Genomic DNA, 25,050 nt, shown 5'->3' with positions numbered 1-25,050 from the left:
ACCAATAACAAATGTGAGAAAATAACCAGTTGTCTACATAAAGTCAAAGGACAAGCTTCCATATTGGTTTGTTAATAAAATCAACTGTTATGTAACTGACTAAAAAAAAGCTTTAACAAGCCAGCCTCGTGAAAGGTAACAGAAACCTGAAATTGATTTGACTTGTATTTTTTTTAATGACTCCAGGGTTCACATCTTTTAAAATATCCTTGGTGTTATCTTGATGATCTTTTCTCAACTGAGGCACCAGATCATGAGCATAAAATAAGAGATCCAAACAAACAACATCTGACTCTTAAAAACATCTTGCTGTTCAAGAACAAGCCTTGAGTAGACAGTCGATCTTTAATCATCTATCAAAGCTTCAGTGTCTTCCACACAATCGAACACACAGAGTCAAGCAAACCTCTCATACACACACACTCTCTCACAATAAACAAAAACAGCTGCGAATGTGAACTACTGGGACCAATTAGGCAGTAAACAGTGGGCTGGAACTGGTTTACCGCCAGCTAATAACATCCTCTAACCTCCAATAATCCTCTATTGGCTGCAGCGTAAAACTGGCCCACCTACACACTCCTGCTGTAGACACTTTCTCGATGAGTTCTCAGCCTTTTCCCTGCTCCCTCCCTCTTGCATCCTGTTTCCCATATTGCTTTTTGATACCTTGTGTGCAAAGGTGAGATGATGTTACACTTTTTTTTTCTTTTGTGGCTGGAAATAATCATGATTAAGACAAAATGTGAGGCCTTCTGGAGTCGTCCAATAAAGCTAAACAGCGCATATAGATGCAGACACACACATACACATGCACAATCAACCTCTGACACGAGTAATAGAGAGCGTGGGCTGAGTAATATCGTAGAGAATGGGGTAATGGGCTTGCCGCTGTATGTCTAGATGATGGGTGTGAGCGTGTGAGTGACTCAGTTTATCACCCTCTCTAATGTATGCAGGCCCGACTCTGCTGCAGACAGACGCTCAGAAAGGAAATGTGGAGCTGAAGCATCGTAAATACACAAACACGCTATAAATCCTACGCTCAGATTTATGCCTGCGCCCTGAGAACAACTGACGAAGCATGAACGAGGAATTGCTGGTTAAACACGCTTCATATGAAAAGCACATGATTGAAAACTGGCGAGAATCCAATGTTTTGGAAAGTTAGTGCCCACGGCTGAAATAAAACGTGGCTCCTTTAAGAGAGAGCTTTTGTGATGCCGTGTTAGTGCGCGACAGTGTGACAGACAGCCGAGACATGCTAATGTGAGGCTGTAACTTTGCGTCTTCACTGCTGTTTATTATACAGACAGTGAGATGAGGAGTGTTGATAACAGAGTGGGTAAAAACAGTCGTTCAGTTGATACAGAGAGCTACAAGGAGAAGCTTATCAGTGCGACAAGATGTTTAAAAAATGAGAGGTCACACTGTTTGAGGATTTAGAAAAGATTCTCCCCAGCTAACGTGTTAGCTCAAAGATGGGGATTCTTTGAGATCAGAGCAGAAAGATAGTTTATGTAATGTGTTCAGTCTTATTTCAACTGTCTTTGCACCGAAAGCTTTATTTCCCTGATTCTGAAGCTACAGCTAACCTTAGGGAAAAATGATTCAAAAATGCAAAGCTGTAGAAGAATAAACAAATCATAATAAAACACAATGTCAAGAAAGAGAAAATGACCATTTCGTAATATTTGTAGTGATATCTGATTGATGGAAAAATAAAAAAAATGTTGTGGCCCAAATGTTAATGCCATGATTTTAAACATTTATACAAACTCTGTGAAACTTCTGTGACAGTTTATTAAACTCCTCATTTGTGAAAGAAGAGTGATGTCATCATTTGATGTTTAAGGAGGGCTCCGAGGTGAAAAGATGGTTTTCACCATAATGGAAATGCTGACTAAACCTAACTTTTGGTTGACCTGGCTCAAGGCTAAAAGCAGAATCAAGACAGGTCTTAAGCAAAGTGGCTAACAGCTACAATGTGCCGCCTTTCAGTCAAGTTTGCCCTGCCATTTATTACGCCTATTTATGTGTAAACTGTAGCTTTTCAAGTGAGCATTTGAACAGGAGTACAGATGAGGGTCCCTGCACCTTTGGAGTTATGGCTAAAATACACCAGATGCTCCATCACGGCAATGGATCAGATAGGTTTCCATTCAAGTCAATCTGTCAACTTACACTGTATCCATTCTATTGCAGTCCGTCTGCAAGGCTGGTTGTTCATGTAGCATGTAATATGCAGCCATCTTATTTTGCCGGACGTGGAGCTGTGACGCATAGATTCAGCGCAGGAATGATCGAGCTGGACATGACCAGCAAAAACATGGTTGGAAATTCCATCAGGACAGGAAAATTGTTACGGACAAGGCAAAAAAAAGTGTGCAAAAGCTGACTTCTTTGCAGCAGACAAAACAGCACCAGTCTGCCTCAGTGTCTAACTTTCCTTGACAGGCCTATAGCCCAAAAGACTCTCCTCCTACACTCCTACACCAAAATAGTTTTCCGCGCAGTATAACAAACTAAAAGGTCTGTAAACATGCCACAGGAGATGTTCATATATGCTTAGAGAAGAAATCCAAATGCCGACACAGACTTGAACCATGTGGAGTGTGTGCTGTAGTCAGCATGTATGAGGTATCCTCTCAGTCAGCATCCCTCTGTGTCCACGCTGCTTGCACATCAGCATGCTCAGCTCCACAAATCATTGAAGGGGTAGGAAAAAAAGAGAGAAAATTGCTCGTGTTCACTTGCTCTTCATTTCAGGGGGCAAGGGACACCATTTATCATGGCAAACAATTAGGCTGCAACACCTCTCAGAGGGAAGTGATTTGGCTAATGGTGATAGAGAAGAAAGTGCTTATTAGGCAGAGTAAATAACGCTCCGATAACCAGAGAGTTCATTCCACAACTACTATCAGGAGGAGGAATATTAAAAAAGACATTTTAATCTTTTGCATTTTACAGTTCTGATTAAAACACATCTTCCTGTGTACCCATCTCTTCTTAAAATGCGCTGCACCACCGAGCCATGACATCACCAATATGCTGCTAGCGTAGACGGACAGAGAGCAAGGGAAGAGGAGAAGGTCATTTCTGCTGATGAGGACTGACAGCGGTGGCAGGCTGAATGCTCCCAGAGCCGAAAAACGCTCACCCGGCTGTCAGGGAGAGAGATCACTGGGAACTGTAAGGCATCGTCTCTGTTGGACAGAAGCCACAACGAGACGACCTGTGGCAGCGCTGGTTTAAACGCCCTGAGACGTGCAAGTGACAAAATCAACTTTCAGTCAGCTGGTTGGAGCACACGGGGAGAGGGTTTATTTCAGGCGTCAATTAACTTGTAGGTGGGGATCAGGGGTCTGAAGCAACTTAGAAAGAGGATGGATTCGTGAAATGGAGCGACGCTTGAGAGCTAGTTCGGGCAGGCAACTCAAGCTGAGTTCACACTTGACATTCGTCTTTCTCTTCTCAAACAACTTACAAATTTGTTCATCTATCCAAGCTGCAAGACTCCAGGCCTTCCCTCTGCACTGTCATCGACTGTAATCATACTTCCTCACTGCCTCCTTGGTATCCACTTGCAGGCTCTGAGTAAGTTGTGGAAGATATTTCTCATCTCTTATCAAATTTCTTCATGTAAATCAAATCCAAAAGGAGCAATGAGCCGAAGCACAATGTTCTGCTGCAAACATTTCCAGCCAATACCTAGAAGGCACCGATGCTCACACACTAAAATTGCCCCACTGTGTTTAGTGATGGTAAAGGTCAGGGCTTGAGGCAAATGTCAAAAGACTAGAACTCCTCATTGGTCCATAATATTGCAAACACAAACTTAAAGTTGAGTCGTCTGAGCCTTATCTGCATATTTTACACGTCTTATAGGACAGACTGGAGGGCATCTGATCATGGTCAGGTCAAAATTTCTGCCAGGATAAACAGACACATGTTTACTGTCTATACAGAATAAAGCAGAATTTCAGAGACACTCATAGGTAGCAAACACCACCCTGGGCATTTAAGGGTTAGTATTATTTTAATCCATTCTATTCAAATTTTAAACAAACCTACCTGACTTGATAAAATTGATATTCCTCTTTTTCTACCTCAAGCAGAGCAGAGACGCATTTAGTTCACTGGCAGCACCTCAGCCACCACGCCAGGACCCACATACATGTTCAGCCATTAAACAAATGGAACAATTGGTCCTAAAGTACCCTTTTGGCTGCAGCGTTAGCCGTATGCACGACTGCAAATAATCAGCCAGGTAACTAATAACACCAAAAAAAGCTACACTTTCTCGAACTGTGCTCGAACTGTGCATGCCTACCACTCATAAACAGCAATAAACCTGGCAAACGGTAACAGTGTGACTGAGAGAAGATCAAGGAAAATATCTTTTATGGAGATTTTATTACGAGAATACAAATGGATAAACAGCTGTTATCAGTGAGTCAATCAGGTAAACAAAGAGAAAGAGAAAGTTTTGTGATCTTGAACAGATGAATGCATGTGGTGTTTCCAAGCGCATAGTAGTAAAACCTCAATAATAAAATCAGTAATATGAATGATGCTTTGCGAAATAAGCGCTACAGCAATGCCCCAGTACCTCCGCAAATAACTTTAAAGCTGTTTATGAACCCCATCATTTCACCACACACATCTCGAAGGACCCAGACGTATAAAAGCAAAAAGCGAATCAAACTTGTCAAACTGAAGGCAGCAAGCCTCGCCGGGTTGAGAATTTGATTGTCTTCTTTATCTCATCTGTTCACTGAAAAATTCTTTGCATGTTTTGTCTCAAACTGTAAAGCATTGCACGAGATGAAGAGGCGCTGTAATCCTGCTGTTAGCGCCTGTAATGGTGGGGCCTACCTCTATTAAATCTAATGCTCCTTTTTTCCCCGCTAATGGCCTGTCATGCATATAGGCCCCGGTCCAGAAAACTTTGATGATGAGTGTGAACTGTTTACCTGTTGGTTGACTCTGCAGTGTGAGGGTCCATGGTGAATGAGGATGCGAACAATGTCCACGTCTCCCCTCCAGGCAGCCAAGTGCAGCGGGAAGCAACCTTTGTTGTCAGCCAGGTTCGTGGATGCCTCAAACTGAAGCAGCTTTAACACCACATCCCTGAGAAGGAAACATTGAAGCATTTTATTCACATAACCTTAAAGCAGCAGTTCAGGAGCAGTCATGATACGGAGCTAATGATCACAAATTGGCACATTTGCTCCCCTCTAATAAAATAATCCCCATTTCACAGTGAGATAAAACCACAAATCCCAGTGTCTCTGTTTTTGTGGGGAATCCATTTAGCTACAGCTCAATCTTAATACCAGCAATGCTGTTTCACATTAGGGAAACTCCAGCCGAAGTTGTCACCTCTCCCCGCAAAGACGAAAGGTGAAGAGCTTCATTTGCATTGGAAATGTCAGGAGGGGTGACAGCAGAGGGAGAAGGGCAAAGCCTCTCCCAGGAGCAGCACTGAGGCACTTAATGAATGCTTTGTTATTGCAATTCACTCAGGTTTAAGTGAGAGCTGTGCAGCGAAACCGCACTGGGAGGATTTCAGGGTCAAATATGAGCATATTTAACTGATTGGATGAGCTTGTGCGTGATTTTATGAGGTTAAAAAACTCTTCATGCTTCAAATTCGCCACAGAAAACATTTCAAACCCAGCTTGAATACCAAATCCCTGAGCACAGCACTGCCTGTAGCCAAGTTTCTTCTATCTATATCTTAATTGCCAGTTCTCTTGTTACTTTCCCACCTAAACGTTAAATCACTCCTCTGCAGCGCTTTGTGATCGCGCCCTAATTTTCACTCCAAGGCGGCATTCTTCTCTCCCGCCTTCTTCTTCTTCTTCTCTCTCTCTCTAGTCTACAGAGTTGATCTAAAGGAGGGAAATCCACATAATTGCCCCCAAAACACAGCACTAATCCTTCAGTTCTGCCAAACTGGGATAGCGGTCAGGCTCACAGCTAATCCATGCTGTGTAACGGATCTCTCAGCAGGCCCAGGTGGAGGAGAGGAGCTAAAGTGTAGCTCTTTGCAAATACATACATACATAGAGTAGTGTGGCAAACTTTTACAGGAGTATTGTGCTTTTAATTTTTGACTATATATAAAACCAAGGAGAAAGGGCGTATTCATCATCAATGCTACACTGCTGACGCTGATGGAAAAGCATTTTCAGCACAGTTTTACTGACTGCTATCATTTCATCATTTTGTGTTAAATTATGCATTTCTAATTTTTTAGATTAAAAAAAAACATAATTTTAATCTTGATTGCACTGTAAACATCAAGAAAAAACATCTGAAGATGCATGAAAAATTGCAACTTTGGAAAACCTTTCATATTAAAAAAAGAGTGTTTTTCAGTGAGGATATAACAAATGAAAGCCTGCTTTGATCAAATTTAGATAAGATAAAAATTCAACCTCTTGCTCTTAGCATATGTTGTGAATTTTAGATAAATAGAGACAACAACCATACCCCAAGAAAGCAAAAAGTATAAAGTGGTGCTGAGGACAATAGTAAGCCTATAACAGTTAAAATTCTGATACACGTACCACAATGCAACACTAGCGGTAGCATAAAATGCATTTCACACCTGCAGCTGAGCTCGGATGCTTTGGGCTCAGTAGCTCTGCTTGAACACTGTCATGTTCAGAGAGTTTGGCTGGTCAAAACAGAGCTACTGCCAATACCCTCACAGCTCAATACTTTAAAAAAAGGTCTCTGTATTCTTATTTTGCCTCTTGATTATTTTACTCCACTTTCCTGTCACAAAAATGTAGATTTTAAGCAGGTGTCACAATACAGTGTTACATTAGGGTGTTAGAATAGAATGTTTTCACATACAATTTAAACTCAGAAGTCGGCCATGTTGGAGGCACTGTGACAACCCAACAGAATTGACCTCGCAGGTAAACAGGGTTATTGTCGCCCAAAATGGTTATCTGTTGCTGTGTTTTTGGCTTCACTAATTGGTCAGACCAAGAAAAATATATCAACTACCAACAATTATCAAAAATCAGGGTTATGGTTGGGATTAGAGTTTCCTTAGATCAGGGGTCACCAACCTCTTTTAGACCTCACTGGAAATGAGAGGCATGAAGAGCTACTTGTCTGATAAAAACCATCCAAACAAAATTGCACAGATCACTTTTTAATAACATTAATCATAGTAGAAGTGGTAATACTATGTGAAGAGACTGCTCACAGGTCAATGTTAATTATTTCACATTTATTATTAATGATTTACACAACAATGGTGGTAATAAGGAGCTCCATTGTGACCACTGCAATTTTTTGGAACATGCATCGCAGGCACTTTAATAGGTTCTTGAGGGCACCCAGGAGCCCACGGGCACTACGTTGGTGACCACTGCCCCAGATAAAAGCATTAAATATTTTATTTACAGCACCTGCCAAACACTAAATAAATGAACATGTAAATAAAGTCAATATTAGACTTACACAAGGCTGGTGTTATTAAGTGTTGATCCATGTTCTCTCTAATGCAGCCCTATGGCTGCTGAATGTCAAAATAAAGTAATTAGCTTATGTTGACATAAAGTTAGGTAATTTTCTTGAAATGTGCCTTTTATTAGAAAATGTTCTAACTTTATATTTCCACATGTTTCTGTAAAAGTAATATGAACATTGGTTATACAGATGGAAACAAACCAACATATAATATACAAAAAATATGATAATCCGGCGCCATTGTTGTAGTTATTTAAACAGATATTCTACTAAATAGTTATTACATTGATTAGTAAGGTAGTGATAATTCAAGCCTGGCTTTGTTGTGGTATTATGATCATCTAATATTGTACAATGAGTCACTGGTAATTCCCACAACTGATATGCAAGAAACTTGTGTTTGTAAGGAAGCAAACAAAGACCAGGACCCAACTGCAGATTAACTTATATAATTTAGTAAACAAAAAAACACTTACTTAGAAAAATAAAGTCAATGAGAAAAATAATCACACAATGGGACAATGAACTGACAAAAACAGTAGGCAACACAGAGACTATAAACGCACACATGGTAACGAGAACAAGACATCCATGAAGCTAATGAGGTGCAATCAAACAAGAGGGAAACACACAAGGGCAGACACTAAACCAGACACAAACAAAGCAAGAAATACAAAATAAAAGAGGAAACAGAAGTGAAAACTGAAAACAACGCAAGACATGGATTACTAAGAACAAGACAAAGGACGTCTCTTTACGGGAAGAAACACAAACCAAATCTACAAAAGACTGATATGAACAAGAGGAAAACAACAACAAAAGCTGAAACAAGTAACACTAAACATATGGAGAAGCAAACACTGTGTGGTCTCACCTGTGTCCATTTAGTGAGGCATGATGAAGGGGTGTGTATCCTGAGCTGTCTGTGCAGTTGACGTTCAGGCCCTTCCACATGCTGGAAAGAAAACAAAGACACGTTAGAATGAATATGCACAGCACCCGTCACCTGTGTGATACCCATCAGCCCTGATGTGTGTGTTATTAAGATAAAGTGCTGATGATGATTACTGAAGTGTTGTTTCTAAGATATTCTCTCTCTCTCTCACACACACACACACACACACACACACACACACACACACAAATGCATATGAGTGTTTTCCTTCTCAAAACATGGCATCAACTCCCATGTTGTTATATTGTGATACAATATTTGTCTGAGTCTGTTTTCTCTATTGTCTGCTGCACCTGTTCAGCTTTAGCAGCAGAGGAGTGAGAAGCCACATCGAGCCTATTCATCATGGAATCAACCAAGTGTGGGATCAGATGGGGGGTTTGTAAGAAACAAGATTTATGAGCAGCTTTTCGCAGTTTCATTTCCTTTCAAGTGTTTCCTTGATACTTGTAAAGTGGGAAATAACCAATATATTTTTTCCCCAGAAGCAAATTAACTCTGCTTTCAGCTGATACATTCGCTATAGTTGTTGTTTCCTGTAGAAGTAAGGGTACTACTTATGTAAATTGGGTTTACAGCTCTTTCAGATGATTACGGTCATCACAATTGCCTTTTTTCCCCTTAGAAATATTGCATTCATTTCTTCTGTTATTTCCTCACACAAAAGCATTTTACTTTAATGTATTTGGGTCCCCAGGCAAAGAGTATGAATTCTCATTTGGGGATTCTGGCCAGAAAAATTTAAGCCCTATTTCATCATGTTGTAAATAAAGAAAGTGAGTGAGGTTGCGACAAGCTGAGAGTGCAAACAAAACCGCACACAACACAATCTTGGCTATGCAAATTTACACACATGAAGTACACACACTATTACACAAAAAGAGCCCAGGGTTTTCCCAGCGCTATAATTAAACGACCTCTACTTTTCACATGAGTTCCTCCAGCTCACCACCAGAGAGGAGAGATATGTTTGTTAAATTCCTGACTGAGATACGGTTGAAATGTTGAGAAACTACAAGAAGAGACTGAGACAAGCAGCTGGAGGATTATTTCAAGCCTGGTTCATCCAAGAGAATCCAATTTCACTTTCTATCCCTAAATGTTTTGCATAAAAATCAGTGAGTTGCTAAAGAGATGATGTATGTGAGCGGGTTATTATTGTAGATTGGGATTCTGACAGGGTGAGCAGGACTCTGACATTAGGGGAGGAGTCCAGTCTCACTTTAACAGTATCAAAAATGGTTTGACCCAGCTGCTTCACTCATTCATTACTCATACACAGCACCACAGCACCAGCACGAGATATTTACTACTGTTCTGCCACAGTATCAACATACAGAGATGTAATGTGTCAAACTGTTCTCTGCAGATTAATTTTAAATGGTGTCTGCAACCATGATGTCCATGGTGTTGCATTTGCTGATGAGCATTGTAGAGATCCAATAAAGTTGCCAACAGGCCCAAAAACAACTTGTTACTGTCACACTGCATGTGTACTGAAGCAGGGAAGGCTCAAACATTGTTCACGTGTCATATCAAACTTTGTGGGAAAAGAAATAAAACTTTAAAATGTTACCCAAGTGTTCTGTCCGGCCTGGGAAGAAAACTCTGACCTTAAGATACCACAGAAACCAACAGAAAATAATATGATTTAAAGACACAGCACACATAACTCCATCTTTATAACACCAATCCACCTTAACAACCTGCTCACTATACTCTATATCATCCTGCTTGTTTCAAAGCAACCTGCTTACAAAATCAAGAATTTCTCACCAAATATTAATCTGAAATAACTGCATATTATCTACTGAAAACAATCCAGCACATCAACAGATGAAGTTGAGACCAAACTGTTCTGGATAAACTGCAGTTCATCAAGTGTCCACTTGAGGCTGGCTCTGGAAATATCGGAAACCACAGACACCCCATTTCAAAAAAGCAGCAAAACTCAGCGGTTGAGAAGATATTAAGGTCTAGGGTTTGTCCAATCAGAGGCAAAGCTTATCTAACAAACAGGTTGACACCCAGTAGCTGTTAAAGCAGAGGCTCAAAGTCTGCTTCATTTCCAATACGGCTGCCAACGACAACAAGCTTCAAAACCTTTTATAAGAAACAGATCGGTGACATCACAGATTCTACATCCATTCATTATACAGTCTATCATTAGTAATGATCCATTAGTCTTTTAGTAGGCTAACTTAGCCTCTTTTACTGGTTTTGGCAAGTAGTTGACAGTTTTTGTGTCTTTTCTCGGTTTCCCCACTGTACACAAACACACACTAGAGAAACTGGATGCCTTCCAGCAGAGTGGTATTGTAACTGAAGAATCGGTGTGATGAAAGCAGCATCCCAAGCAGCAGTCTGTACACATCAGAGCAAAAAATCTGCAAAAAAAAGTAACCCTGTGACTTAATTGTCTTTTTGATTGGCAAAGGCTGTTTCCCAGGAAAAACTTGTGTTGGCACAAGAATACCAGTGTTGAGCACACTAACAAACATAAAGCTTTGTGTAAGGTCTGACTGCTCAAATGCAAAGACCATACACTAAAAACATAATGTACAGAGATAAGTGGAAGAGTCTGCTCAACCAAACAGAAGAGGACATTTTCTTTGCTATAGTTCAAGCTGCACTTATTGACAGAAAAAAAAACTGGTGTCCTTCAACCAAATCAGGTCCAAGAACTGCATTTTCACACAACAAAGACCATAAAACCAAAAGCTTCAAGACCTTGTGTGTTACCAAGAGCAACAAAACAGCTGACAAAGCTACCAGATAAAGACACACATGCACAAACTGTACATGTTTACACACAGAGAGGTCAGAGGTCAGAACACCACAGACAGAAAGACAGCACAAGCTTCTTTCTATTGGGTCAGCTGATCTCCACTCACAGCTAGAGTGAGTGTATGTGTTTGTATTGATCACTCTGCACTGCTGCTGACCCCTTTCAGCACTGACCTATAGAGCCAGCAGGAGTAGCTGTTAAAAAGAGCAGACAGGCAGAGGGTGAGGGGAGAGTGAGACTACAAGGAACAGAGAATGGAAAAGTGATTGGACCAGAAATGGAGACAAGAAGAGAAAATCACATCGGGTATATTTGAACTGACGACTGACGAAGATTGAATGGAACTTTTTCAGAGCTGCTCTGTTAAAAAATGTAACAAATCTGCTTAAAAAAGACCTTTAGTCAAGCTGAAAAACACAAAATAAAAATATTTACTGGTTCCTGTTTGGTGAGAATTTAACACCACATTTTTTGACACAAGATAAACACTATTTAAATGAGAATTAGCTCATTACTTGCAGGATTACTCGAGAAAGCGGCTTCACTTTTTTGTAAACATTTTGATGAATCTGTCTCTGTCTTCTCTTGTAAAGCATGATGCACATTTTGTAAACAACGGCTTTAGTTAGAGTAAAACTGAAGGTACACTTTTGAAAATTGCAGCCAGAGATTAGGAAGGAGGCATGTTCACCCAAGACAGTGACAGCGGCAGATGAAGCAAAAGGTGTTCTTTATTCTGTTTATTTATGCTTCATGCTACATACACCTAGCTTTGCGTGTTACTAGAGATAGCCTGGCTCTTTCAAGAGTGAACAAAAGTGGCATCACCCAAAAAAAATCATTCACGTTTTAACCTTCAAAAGGAAAATTCTATCAGTTATAACCTGTTTGAAGTCTTCTCTAAACTAAGCTTAGCTATGCTAAGCTAATAACCTCCTCCCATAAGCTTCATACTTAACTCGCAAACATGACAGGAGTACATTTGTAGAATTTTCCATGGTCAATGATTTGTCACGTTTTGGTGGTGTTTTTGACGTGTAGGCTAGCAACTCTGCTATCTAGCAACAATTCAACTTTTTAGTTTTCAAATCACCTGAAAGAATACAGTTCCTTGTTCACTGTTCAAAGATTTTGCTGTTTAACTAATGCAATCTTTGACATCCTACCCAGCAACAAAGAATCTTGTTTCGTACCCACTTCTGTTTCTAACGGCTCAGTTTTAATCATCAACGTACACATTTCTGCTGTAAACAGGATACACTGACTTTAAATATCCAAAATGGAGAAGTTGAAGAGTGAGCAGAATGTTCTGTTTTCTCTGAGTGTTACATCGAATACCTCATTAATCACGTAAAACCATGTAGCTGTAAAGTGAGCTAATGTTCCAAACACTTCCATAAGCTGTTTTCTATATTTGAGCCCTTTACCTAACAAACCCAACCTCTAACACACATACACGTTTATACACCGGCGCTATTTCCCTCAAACAAGTAATCTGTACACTAATTCATTAAGTACTTGCTGTACAAAGAGTCTTTACATGGGCAGCACTTTGCACAGCCCCTGACACAATCCACATCTCCTACACGCCCTCAAATGCAGGGTACTAATGCACAAACACAGCAGTCATACCCCGAGGTTGAATAACCTTCATAAGAAACCTGCACAAACAAATAAAAGTGGTCACTTTGTGGGGGAATGTGTAAACCTTGTCCTGTGTGTGTGTAAGCCTCGCTGTGATGGCAGGAGCTGAACAAGGAGTTGTGTTTTCTGTTCCTGTTACGTATGTGCTTAGTGACACAAACAGTAGGTGTTACCGGTGGGTGCTTACACGCTGAGCAAGCTTTTTGTGGGTGTATGGTTTTGGGAGATGGGAAAAATCAAATAGAGGACAAGACAGAAAAAAAGAAAAGCACACACCAGAGAACAACTAATGTGATCTTAGTGAATCACTCCTGTTTTCTTATCACCGCTCCTCATTTCTGCTCCCCCATGTTCATCCTCTAAAGTTCCCACACACACAGTTTGGTATCTCTTCTCCATTGTGCTCTGTACTTTGCAGCGTAAAGCTAGCGAGCGGAGTTTAAATAGAATTAGTGGGCATCCTGAGATTAGATAATGGAGGAGAGGTGCTGCTGCAGGAATGCAGGGTTTTGCTGGATTAGTCAAATATGCAGACGACGTTCTACCTAATTAACCTCAGGAGCCGCAGCATAGGGGAGCTTTAGGAAGGAGAGACATCCCAGTGGTTGTGTATGTGTTCAGTTCAGCCGATGCTGCAGCAGCTTAATCTGCCTTTAAAGTTTGATAACAGTTAGGTTTGGTGTTCTTTAACTTTATCTTTTGTAATCTTCACACAACAATGATTAAGCGTTATTCCACATCAAAGATTCTTGACTTAAAACCAAACACTTTTTCTCTTTTTCCACCTTCCAGAAACAATATCTTTTTTTTTTAAGTGTAAGGAGGTCAAACACCAAGAAAGGCTTCCCAGCAGGGAGCGAGGCTGCCCTCTGTTTGAACCCCTCTTCAATTACACTATGACAGTTTTTCCTCGCCTTAACACCACTTTACTACAGCTCAGCCCACTGTGGACTCCACTGTTATTGATCTCATACTGGAAAACCAAAAAAGAGACTATTGCTTTGGTTGTATTCAAGTCTTTAATGGGTAAAAGTGTAGCTTGGAGCAAACACTACCAATAAAGTTTAAAATTTAACAGATTTAACATAAAATATTAAGTTGTTGTAAAAAAAATCACAAGGTCAGACAGCATTTGTTTTCCTGGTTTTCTAATTTACTTGATTCTGATTGGTTAAAACCCCATAACAGCAGTAAATAAGTCTCAATAGCAAAAAGGGAAATAAACAACAATGATCACACACAACATATGATAAAAGAGTCCATCACATTTTACAACTGCCTGTTAACACTATGGTAAAAACGTTAGCTTCTGTTAGCATATCAGGTTGATTAGCATCCGGGTGAAAATAAACATACATTTTAAGCTTAGGCTACTCTTGTGAGTCAAGAAGTTACAACACTTATTTTTATTCTGAAAATCAAACACTTTTATTTGTGGTCTGAGGACTTCCTGTCCTGCGCAGTCAGCTCTGTACTGAGTTTACACACTGTGTGCCAACATCCAGCAGAAACAGAAGTCTTGCTTCGCTGGTATAGTGGGGTCCAGACTGACAAAGCTGAAATTGAGCAAGAACCCAACAAATCGTAGCCAGTGGAAGTCAACATTTTCACTAGAAACAGACGTGGTGGACAGTAGCTGTCCAATTTAATCTCTTTTAATCAGTGAAATTGATGTGTTGTGTCAGCTTCTTCATGTTTTTGGTTTCAAGTTCAGTAAGCCAAGACCCCTCCATTCTAACTTGCATAACCACCTGTTCACTACATAACATCTCTCACTTTACACCCACTGAACGGTTTCCCCTGACAGATTTGAGCATGTAAGAAAGGTTACTTCCCCTTTCTCTTTTAAAAGACGTCACTCCAAGCAATTTAGAAATTATTTTTCTTATCAAAAATGAGCTAAATCTACTCCCAGCTCCTTAGAATCTTTATTTCCTGTGTTTAAGGTTTTGAAATATGACTGTAAATGTCTCTCAAGTTGGAAAAAAAAGTAATTTTCTGATGCAAACATCTTATTCCCTGTTTCCAAATGAAAGCTTTCATTTGCTGGTTCTCAGCATGGATATTAAAGCCGACATCACGCTGCAGCAAAGTTCAGGCCACATCAAAGCGGAGAATTGTCTTCAAAGGAAAGAAAAAAGAAGGAGTTGGGAAAACCTTTGTAGTCCTGGATTCTTTTGAAAGGAAACTCTATTTTTTGTGCAGGGAGGGAAGTAAAGTCAACTGAATCCAAACACAGCCTGTTGAACTTCACGCCCCCTTCTGAATGAAAGGTAAGAGCTTTTCCACAGAAGTGCAGCAACAGCAGAAACTTCAGAGGAAATCAAAAAGAGAACCAATACGAGGTGAGCTAAGCTTACTATCAAAGCTGATAACTGCAGACAGGAAGCAGACTTTCTTCATATCCTGTTTTCAACAAGAAGCAGAAGAGATAGCTGAAGATGAAGAGCACTGTGGCATAAGCTAACCAATGATATGAGTTATGGTTTGACAAACACACACACACACAAAACACACACACACACATGGTCACGCGTTAATGTTTCTTTAGAACTTGTCTTTGATGTTTAAACCCCGGCTCACCCAGACACAATCCATCCCCCATGATGCTTTAGGGCATGCGTTTTCTGCTAAACACGCCAATGTCTTCAGCAGGTGTGCAGAAAGGGATAAGGTTTATGTAACGTGTGTGTGTTTCTGTGTACTGTGACACAAGTGAGTTTGCTTCTGTTCAGCAAACGAAACAAAAGACAACAGAAATAATGCTAATGCTACAGCTAATAAAAAAAAGAAATAGTCATATACATATACAGACTGTATTAGCTCTGTCACAGTGCTTTACTCTGAGCAGGCAGTACATCAGGATTACATCATAAACAACACTGCCAGAGGATTTCCCCCCAGTTATCATGTGGGCCCCGACCTGACAGGATTCTCATTTTCACTTCATATTCCCATGACATCATAAAATATTCCAGTTCACACCCACACAACTCAATAGGCAATCCCGCACCGATTTCAGACGGAGTTTTTCCTCTTTCCATCTCACCTCCCTCTCTGATCTATCACCCGCTGCTGCTTCATTTCAACACCAATTACACTGACGGGTAAATCTACACTACGCTATAGCTGATATGAGGAAATGAGATCAAAACATCGAACCAAGTCCCAGCTAGTCGTCAAGGAAATGACTCTGGTTGGTTTTTAACCGTAGAACAGTTATTTTGGCTAAATCTGGATATTTACAAACTGCAAATCTGCATTTTGAAGTGCTACTCTGTGATCTCTGCCTCCTCATCAGTGTCGAGCAAATCCCTAATTTGCTGTACCGATTCATGCAAAATTGGATCATATGTTTTTGCATATTTAGCACAACAGCAGCTCGCCTCTGCAAACCTCCTTGTTAGCGATGTTGTTCATTTCAATACGCTGTGGTATTCCCTCAGCACTGGACTGCATCCAACTTGCAAATCTGGGCTACTTTCAGCTGAACAGCTGAGGGAGAAAAAAGCATACAAACTACAGACATCCAAAAAAGGATAACTTACTTAGGTGAGCGTTCATTGCAGTTAAATACAGCATCAGTACTCATTGGAATGATGAAATGGACACATTTCAGTTCATCTTGGAGAGGGATAACTGCATTGGTGCTCAACTAAAGTGATACAAGCATTTGTTTATTTTCTGTCTGTACTATTCCTTTTAAAGACATTGTACCTTAGAGCACATTAAAGCTTCATTTAGGGCTTTTACTCGCTATAAAACAAGCTGAAACGAAAACTGACACCTCTCTATAACCAACAAAGCGTAAGAGCAACAGCATATGACTATTGTTAAAAAAACACACAACTTAAAAAAGTATAAATCAGCAAAATCAGAACAAGAACAAGATGTACAGTGTTGTCTATTGGGGCTGCCAACTTAAAGTAAGCATTAACTGCAATTTATGTTATAATTTTGAGTATTTGAATTCAGAGGAAAAAAGCTCAAATTAGGCAACATATGGAACAGTAATAAAGTCGTATGTGCATGTTTACAACACTATACAAAAAAAATAATAATACAATGCATAACGATACAATTAAGTATGAGATGTAGCTTTATTAACCTGTTCTCAAAGTAAAAAAACAACTGTTTGGACTTAAAGCTAAAAGTCACACTTTGCTAAGGAAAAGAGTGTGTACGGGTCAGCTAATGTTATAATACAAATTGATACAACACAATGCCATATCGGTTGCTCGGTTGCTAGGCGCTACCCAAGTAGCTGCCTGTTGCAGCAGCTCTCTCGTCTTTGTCCGTTTCTTGTAATTTCTTCGTCTCTTTTTCGTCATCTTTGTATTTGGAGTGGATCATCACTTTGTATGGTTCATTGTTGGTCATGGACACCAAACTTTTTGTGGCTTTGGCGATATTTTTTACTACTTTTCTCCTGTGTTTGTCTGGAGATCCTACATGTAACCATGGCTGCATTGTTTACATGCAAAATTAGCTGTTAGCAGCCTGTAGCATGTCAATGCTAACTAGTGTAGGGCTTGATAATTTCCCTCGAGCTGAGGAGGAGGAGGTGAGGACGACGTGCTGGTTCTCGGATGTGAGCTGGGAGGTGACGACGTGGACCTGTCCTTCCATCCATCGTTGTTGGGAACATGGGATCTCGCTCCGGGGGATGGATGAGCTAGCTGTGCTAATCCCAGCGGCATCATGCTGTTCACGGACGTGGCTGACGGAGCTGACATCGGACGCCGCGACACATCAGAGGAGCTTCGCCTGCTGTGAGCAGACAGGATCCAGGAGACAGAGACTGAACAGACTGCTGGGGAGGCTCAGTCCTGGACCCTGTGGAGGTGGAGACTGGCTGGGCTGGAGAGTGGTGGACAGAATGTCGTCATCTAATTTCTTATGGACATTTTTGCACTTTCTATACGCTTTCTTACTTTTGTTTTCTTAAATGCTGCTGTGACTCCTGAATTTCCCCTCGGGGATAAATAAAGTATTTTCTATTCTATTCTATATGGTACAGTACAACGCAACATGATTTGACAAAATTCTGCACAGCACAATGCATGGAGTACAATAGGACTCGAATCTTGCAATACAGTACCATATGGTGCACAATATTGTGTGATGGGGTACTGTATGATATGGTGCAATACTGTCACATCTAGTATGATATGGCGTGATATGATACAATGCCGATAAATGCAATTTAATATGATATGTTGTATGATATTACGGAATGTAATAGGATTCAACACAAGATGAGGAGAGCACATAATCTGATATAGTGCAATATAACATGATTCATGGTGCAATCTATAGAAAGATTATCAGTCTACGTCATTACAAAGATGTGCACACATCTGGGCCGCAGAAGCAGCGTTTGGCTCCAATCATTCAGACAAGTTAGCTGTTTTTAAACACTAAATTCAACCTGTTATCAGAATAAAAATGTGCGGTTGTTCTGTGGTTAGTTTTTAGAAAAAATACTATACAGTAGAGGAAATGTCTATCAAGTTCTGACAGTCACAGAGCAACTGGTGTTTTGGAGTTAAAAGCAACCATGCTAACTGGTGACTCTCAGCCAACAGTATCTGTAAATAACGACCAAGAGTCACCAGTTAACAGGGTCACACTTTACACTAAACACCAGCGACGTCTGCAGGTAAATAAGTAACTCTGGATGTAGTTTTCTGGTTCTTTTATCATGAACCTGGTCTCAAACTACGCAGTCTGTGCTCTTTTTTGTTCTGGGAGGATTTCTTATTTATTGACACACGTTTATGTCCTGGTATGTCACAGACAAGAAAACAAGGGAAGTAAAGTCAAAGAGATAGTGAATGAAAACACCAAAAGGCCTAACCAGTCAATGACAAATATCCCTAAAGGAGCAAACATCACTGAGTTTTTTTTTTTCAACAGGTCAGGAGGCCACTTCACCCATCACAGGAAGTAATTTATCTCGGGGTCAAACTGACCTTTAGTGAATGACGGGACATGGAGGAGGGCAGTGGGTCAAACACACACACCCACATACAGAGTGGGTGACCCCACCCTTTTATCTACACTCACCAATAATTAAAACAAGACATAAGTAATCAATAGCTGCACTTCTCCCTGCTGGGACTCAGTGAGTGTATTGATCATTCTGTTGTCCTGAGGGTTGGTGACACTTCTGGAGAGGAAGAGCCCACGGATACATATACAGGGTCAGACAGTGGACTCGATTTTTCAAACTGAGATAATTAATTCTCCTGTAAATGTGTGCTGCCAAGTTTTTTGAAGTTATTGAGCTCTTTCGTGATGTTTTAAACTGAGGAAGTTCACCTAAACACAGACAAGGATTTTATATTGTGTTGTTCAACATCTGAGGGACCTTGTTGGATCTGTATTCAGGTCAGAGTAGATAACGCTGAAGTAGCTGCAGTAATAAATAGACCAGTTATCCCTGGACATGGAGGAAGACTAATGCCTGCATTTGTCTCACTCTCATTTAGTACAGCATAGCCTCACAGCTAGCAGACTTAAACACACTTAAGCTGACCTACCTGACTTTTACACACTGTTTTTATGCATTTCAATGACAATCTGGTGAAATAAAAGATGCTAATGAATGTTGAAAAATATCTGCTGGGAAAGACTGTTCAGCAACACCCTGACCTTTGACCCCTGTCACAAGTAGACATGTCACTGAACAGGATGAAAGAGCGTTAGGTTGGCCAGAGGGAGAAGACATGAAAGCAGCAGAGAAAATATATGTAATGCAACAACATTCAACATGTCGCACAAGAAAAGATCATTAAAAGAGAGGCGGTCAGATGACTCCAGCATCTAAATGCCGTTGAATGCACTTTCCACTCATGCACTCTGCAAGTCTTAAACAGTCTGGCAGTTTGTCTCTCAGCCCACCTCCTTAAAAAGAGATGGAAACATCCATCCTCTATCCTGGAATGACTCCTCTGACTCTGCACTAACCCCTCTGAATACAGAATCATCATCAAAACAGCAGCTTTTTCCTACCAGCGGTACAAAGATTTGAGTGAATTTGTATGCATGAAAACATCCCGGAGACCTCTTTAGAATTTGTGGTTTTTTTTCAGGGGTTTGGTTGAACGACTGTAAACATGCTGAGTTTTCTTTTGGGCTTGATTTTTTGAAACACTACTAAATGAGTTCTGGTTTGATGAATCATTTATAAGCCGGATTGATTTGGAGAAAACAATCACAATAGATCTCAGCATGAGATCTGCTCTCTTTTAATGTTGAATGGCTTAGTTAAAGCTCCTGTAGGGAATTTTCTTGTCTGTCATCATTTGACACCCCCTGCAGATGAAATGATACTACTCATATCTTTGCTTACCTTGTTCTGTACATGTGTTAGTCATGTCATCTTATCTTATTTTGTCAGTTACTCATCTGGGGAAAGTAGGAACGAGGTTTTCTTCACCATAAAATGCGTCATTCGACACCTACCCCTAACAGATGTTTCATTTCTTGCCTAATAGTAGAATTTACTTTTGTATGTCATGTAGGTATCTCTGTTTGAACAGGATGTTTATATTACCAGTTATATATTCCTCACAGGAGCTTTTAATTTTTATTTTTTTGCTAGGCCCTGTTGTGGCTGCCTGTTACAGCAGCCTCGATTATTTACATGTAAAATCACCTGTTAGCAGCCTGTAGCATGTCAGTGCTAACTAGTGCAAGGCCTGATGTTTCCCCACAAGGTGAGGAGAAGGAGGTGAGGACAATGTGCTGGTTCTCAGGTGTGAGCTAAGAAGTGATGACATCGACCTGTCCTTCCATCCATCATTACTGGGAATGTAAGATCTATCTCCAATAAGATGGACAAGCTAGCCGTGCTAACCCAGCAACAGAGGGAATACCAGAAGGCAGAGTAGCATCATGCTATTCACAGACATGGCTAACCGAGCTAACACCAGACACCAATGGCACATTGGAAGAGCTTCACCTGCTGTGATCAGACAGGATCCAGGAGACAGAGATTGAACAGACTGCTGAAGAAGCTCAGTCCTGGACCCTGTGGAGGTGGAGGCCGGCTGACTGGAGAATGATGAACAAGCTGTCATCATCTTTTTTCTTATGGACCTTTTTGCGCTTTCCATACACTTTCTTACTTTTGTTTTCTTTGTTGCTGCTGTGACTTCTGAATTTCCCCTTGGGGATAAATAAAGTATTTTCTATTCTATTCTCTACAGGAAGGATAAAGGAATGTCATGGATAAGTATCATTACGGGGTTAACGAAAGTCTGTAAGTACACATTAACACTATTTTTGTACATGACCTGTGCTTCCCACTTTCTGTAGGATTTGCACTTTATAACAGGTGGCATCCAGAGGAAAAAAAAGCACCACTCTGTAACACTTTGATGTCTAAAAAGAGAGATATAACTGAGCAGAAAGTCTATCTAAAGATTCAAATCTCGCTCAGCACAAACACTGACTCAGCACTGTAAGCTGTAAATGACATTGAAATGATATTGAGAAGAAATTTTCTGTCGAAGTTAATCTCCTCTTATCATCATTTTAATCTTATCAGCCTCAACAGCTCCGGCGCACGGCTTTGAAGCTGCCTGTTCTGTCAGTCTGGGATGCTAACGCTAGCTTGAGCAGCTAACATGCAGAGATGACAGCAGCTCAGTTTGGAGCTTCTGGTTTTAGGCACACCTTCTCTTTTCTTCCATAACTGGGCAAAGTCAGAAGTTATAAATACATTTAAAGCAAATTTCCAATGTCATTTTAATTCTTTAAACAAGTAAGTGATATTTAATAAACAGCTAGCATAAAGCTTTCTTAATGTTAAATTAAGGTTATTGTCACAGCAGCTACGTCACATAAAGCAGCCTCAACATGCAGTTTTAAAAGCTACAGAAAAAAAGCCCTCTAGTAGACAAACCAAGTCAAACAAGTGGCTTTAACAAGAGAGCAAGACAGACAGACTTTTAAGACAGAGACAGAGTTGGAGGTAGACAGCATTTCCTCCTCTCTCTTCAATCAAACCAAGAGAAGAGGAGCTGCAGACATGCTCGCAGTCTGCCTCACCGCTGCCGCTATCGATTTGCTCTGCAGCCTTTCCAATCAGTCACAATCTGTAGAGCTACAGACAATTCTTAAGTGTGTGTATGAACTGTTTGTGTGTCTTCCCGAGGCAGTGCTCCTCGAAGTAGGTAAGTGACAGAGTCTTAGATCTCCACTTAACAACAGGCAGCCACAAATCCATCGAAGAGAGCATCGATTGAGCTCGGATCTGTAGCACCAAGGAAAGGGGAAACGTCAGCTCTGGATCTCTATTTAAAAGGGATAACCAATCTACAGGGTGGACTGTAACGATTGATGCATTTATACTGTAAATCTAGTGAGGAAGACTACAGTGAAGCTTTCTGAGACCCACTGTTTTGGGCTTCGAAGTAGAAACAGGCCGTGCTTTTGTTGGGTTTGTTTGCAACGGCATAAAACAAGACATCACACAAACTGACAGCTGTATTTTCAAACCACATGAAGTCTACCATGAGCATGGTGTGAAATAAAAATGTTACCACATTATGACCATCAGACACAGCAAAAAATAGCATGAAACAATGAAATGAAGATTTAATCTCCTTGTGAATTGAGTGGCAACACTACATTAGCAGCAAGGTTCAAAAGTTGAACCTGGATCAATTTCTGCTGCTACAGGATGTAAAATAACCAATCAATCACATGTGAATACACCTCCAATAGGATAATATAGATTAATTGGATTAATATATGGAGACTCCCACTGAAGAATTTTCTTCATCATATTCCCTGTGCCTGAAGCTACACTATTGGATTATTCAAAGGTTTTCTGTAAAGATAAAGAGATGGCTTACATTATTAATACTAAAAAGTTACTGTAGCAGAAATAAAATTCACATTACAATGAGAAAAGACAACAAGAAGAAAAATGTGGAAAAATATTTTTTAAAACTGCTAAAATAAGATGCATATTTCTTCACAAACACAAGGGAGCTTTTTTAAAAAGGCCATCTTTTATTCTATTACTACGATTAGCAAGTGACCTGTGCCAGTTGCACCCCACCTCTCACCCATGCCAGCAGGAATCTTCTCCAGATAGACCCCCATGACCTTCTCTGGGTAAACATTTAAAATTATGGATGAATGGACAGGAGGTTAAACAGCATTGTTGAAACATTAAAATAAATGTTTGCTCTTTGTTATTCTCTCATTTCCCTGGGCAGTCTGAGGATGTAAACCAGTTACCCTCACATCAACTGTTTTTTCTCATTCAGTCCCCCTGCTTTGAACTCTTAATAAAGCAGCAATGGAAATGATAGTGAGAGGTTTGAGGCTGGACGCCTGCATCTATAAACTGAATCAAATGTTTGCTCTGTTCTTCATAATTCACTCTGACGTCTGAGGTCAGCTCCACTTGGCCAATGCATTTTTAACGCCAAGCTTCTTTTTTTTCTCTTAACAACAAACACAGAGTGCAGAGATTTTCCAAGTCACTCCAGGCTAAATATCATCTGGCAACTCATCAGGTTAGTTACGGCCACGCCAAGTCGATCTTCATTACCCAGTCTGCCACAAGGAAATTAGCCGTGCAGCCGTGATGGAAATCATGATAAAACAGTATCAAAGAGGGAGTCATTACGGTGACAAACAGGGAGCGTGTTGTGAAAGAGTCTGCACAGGCCTCAGAGGTGTGCTGAAGAAACAAAGACACAGCGCTGCTTGATAGCAAACTAAACATTTGTGCCACTGTTCAGTGTCCGCGTTAAACACACAAACATTTCCAAACTGATAAGAACAAAGCATCCAACCAGTGCTGCTGCTGTGTTTCCATGTGTGTCTGTGTGTGTTTATAGCATTAAGGGATCAGTGGCAGCGATCCTTGACTATATATGGTCTCATTGAAGCTCTTGGTTTACTCAAAGACCTTTTCTTGTTTCTGTATCGCTCACTCACTTCTGGAAATTTCTAAACAAAGAGCCCCCCTCCTTGAACTGAAAAACACTGAAGCATCAAAATCAATCAGAAACTCTAAGTGAACATTATAAAGACATAAAATATTTATTCAAAGATCATAAAAATGCTGGGCTATGAGGTTTCATGGGGAAAGGGTGAAGTTTATGATGACATAAAATGAAAAGGATGTTGCTATGATGATAAGTATATAATATCCCTGTGTTTAGCATGCAAACTTTTCATACAATGGGCCTGAAAAGCAAAGAAAAGGCAAAAGAATTTGAAAGAAACTTTCAAAAAATGTGACGTCATATATTAAAGATCATTTAAAAGGGTAAAAACTTAAGACAAGAAAAAGCATATTGTAAGATTTATGCATCATCTGCATATAGTTGCATCTGTTTCAAAAGCCTGTACAGAATCAGGAAAGCAAACAAACTGACTTCTGCACATCTGTCTAGTGTGTGTATCACTAGCAACCAGCCTGCAACGCAGCCATCCTGGGATGAATTACCAATAACTGCTGCTGTGAGGACAGCATTTTTTACTACATGCATAAACTGTAATAGTGTACAGCATATTTTCAGTTTTTACGACAGAGAACGGAGAAAATGTGGTGTGCGCACTGACTGAACAGCTGTGTATTTATCCTGTTTCCCCCTCTGAGGGTATGTACTCCTGTCAGCAGGACTGCAGCATCCCTTTTAAAACCCTCAGACCGCAGGAACACACATCTGCTGTTGTACAACCGCACAGGTAAACACGACTGAAACAGACATTGAGAAGCAGTCCAACCGCGCAGGGGTCGAAGCAGATTTGTCAGGATATTGCGAGCATTTGTTCTCACAACAGGATGCATCAGTATATAAGGAGAGGAGGCAGTTATTCCAGGAAAACTGAGGCATGCATAGCTTTTGGGGATATTTGAATTCCCAGACTAAATAATGTCATTTGGAACACTTTTACAAGCTAGCATTAGCTGTTTATTCATCCTTATTATACAAAAATGTACAGTTATTCACCTGCAAAGAAACAAATGTAGATGTTCTTTCTGAGTCTTCATGTTGTTGTTTTTGTAGTGGTGTAAACAAACAAACCTGGGACAGTATTTCTTAAAATGTGATATTTACAGTGTAAGTCTCTGTTACAGTAACTGGGCAGCTGCTCAGATATCACTGGGCTCTGATCCTACGTGTGA

The 25,050-nt window shown here is 40.3% G+C and overlaps 1 protein-coding gene across 3 annotated transcripts in view; it reads right to left on the bottom strand.

The window, feature by feature from the left end:
- anks1b (ankyrin repeat and sterile alpha motif domain containing 1B) overlaps positions 1-25,050 on the bottom strand; it is a 276,356-nt gene that overhangs the window by 194,116 nt on the left and 57,190 nt on the right. For all 3 annotated transcript variants that reach the window (XM_074698643.1, XM_074698642.1, XM_074698641.1), the window contains exons 2-3: positions 8,372-8,452; positions 4,977-5,133 (exon numbers count right to left, since the gene is read on the bottom strand). In XM_074698643.1, coding sequence (XP_074554744.1) covers positions 4,977-5,133; positions 8,372-8,452 — 238 coding nt within the window. The remainder of the gene's footprint in view (positions 1-4,976; positions 5,134-8,371; positions 8,453-25,050) is intronic.

This window comes from Halichoeres trimaculatus, unplaced genomic scaffold, assembly GCF_033239565.1.
Source record: "Halichoeres trimaculatus isolate MK-OKI-2021-1 unplaced genomic scaffold, fHalTri1.1 fHalTri1_scaffold_21, whole genome shotgun sequence".
Lineage (NCBI taxonomy): Eukaryota > Metazoa > Chordata > Actinopteri > Labriformes > Labridae > Halichoeres > Halichoeres trimaculatus.
This window is presented reverse-complemented; position numbering and strand designations above follow the sequence as displayed.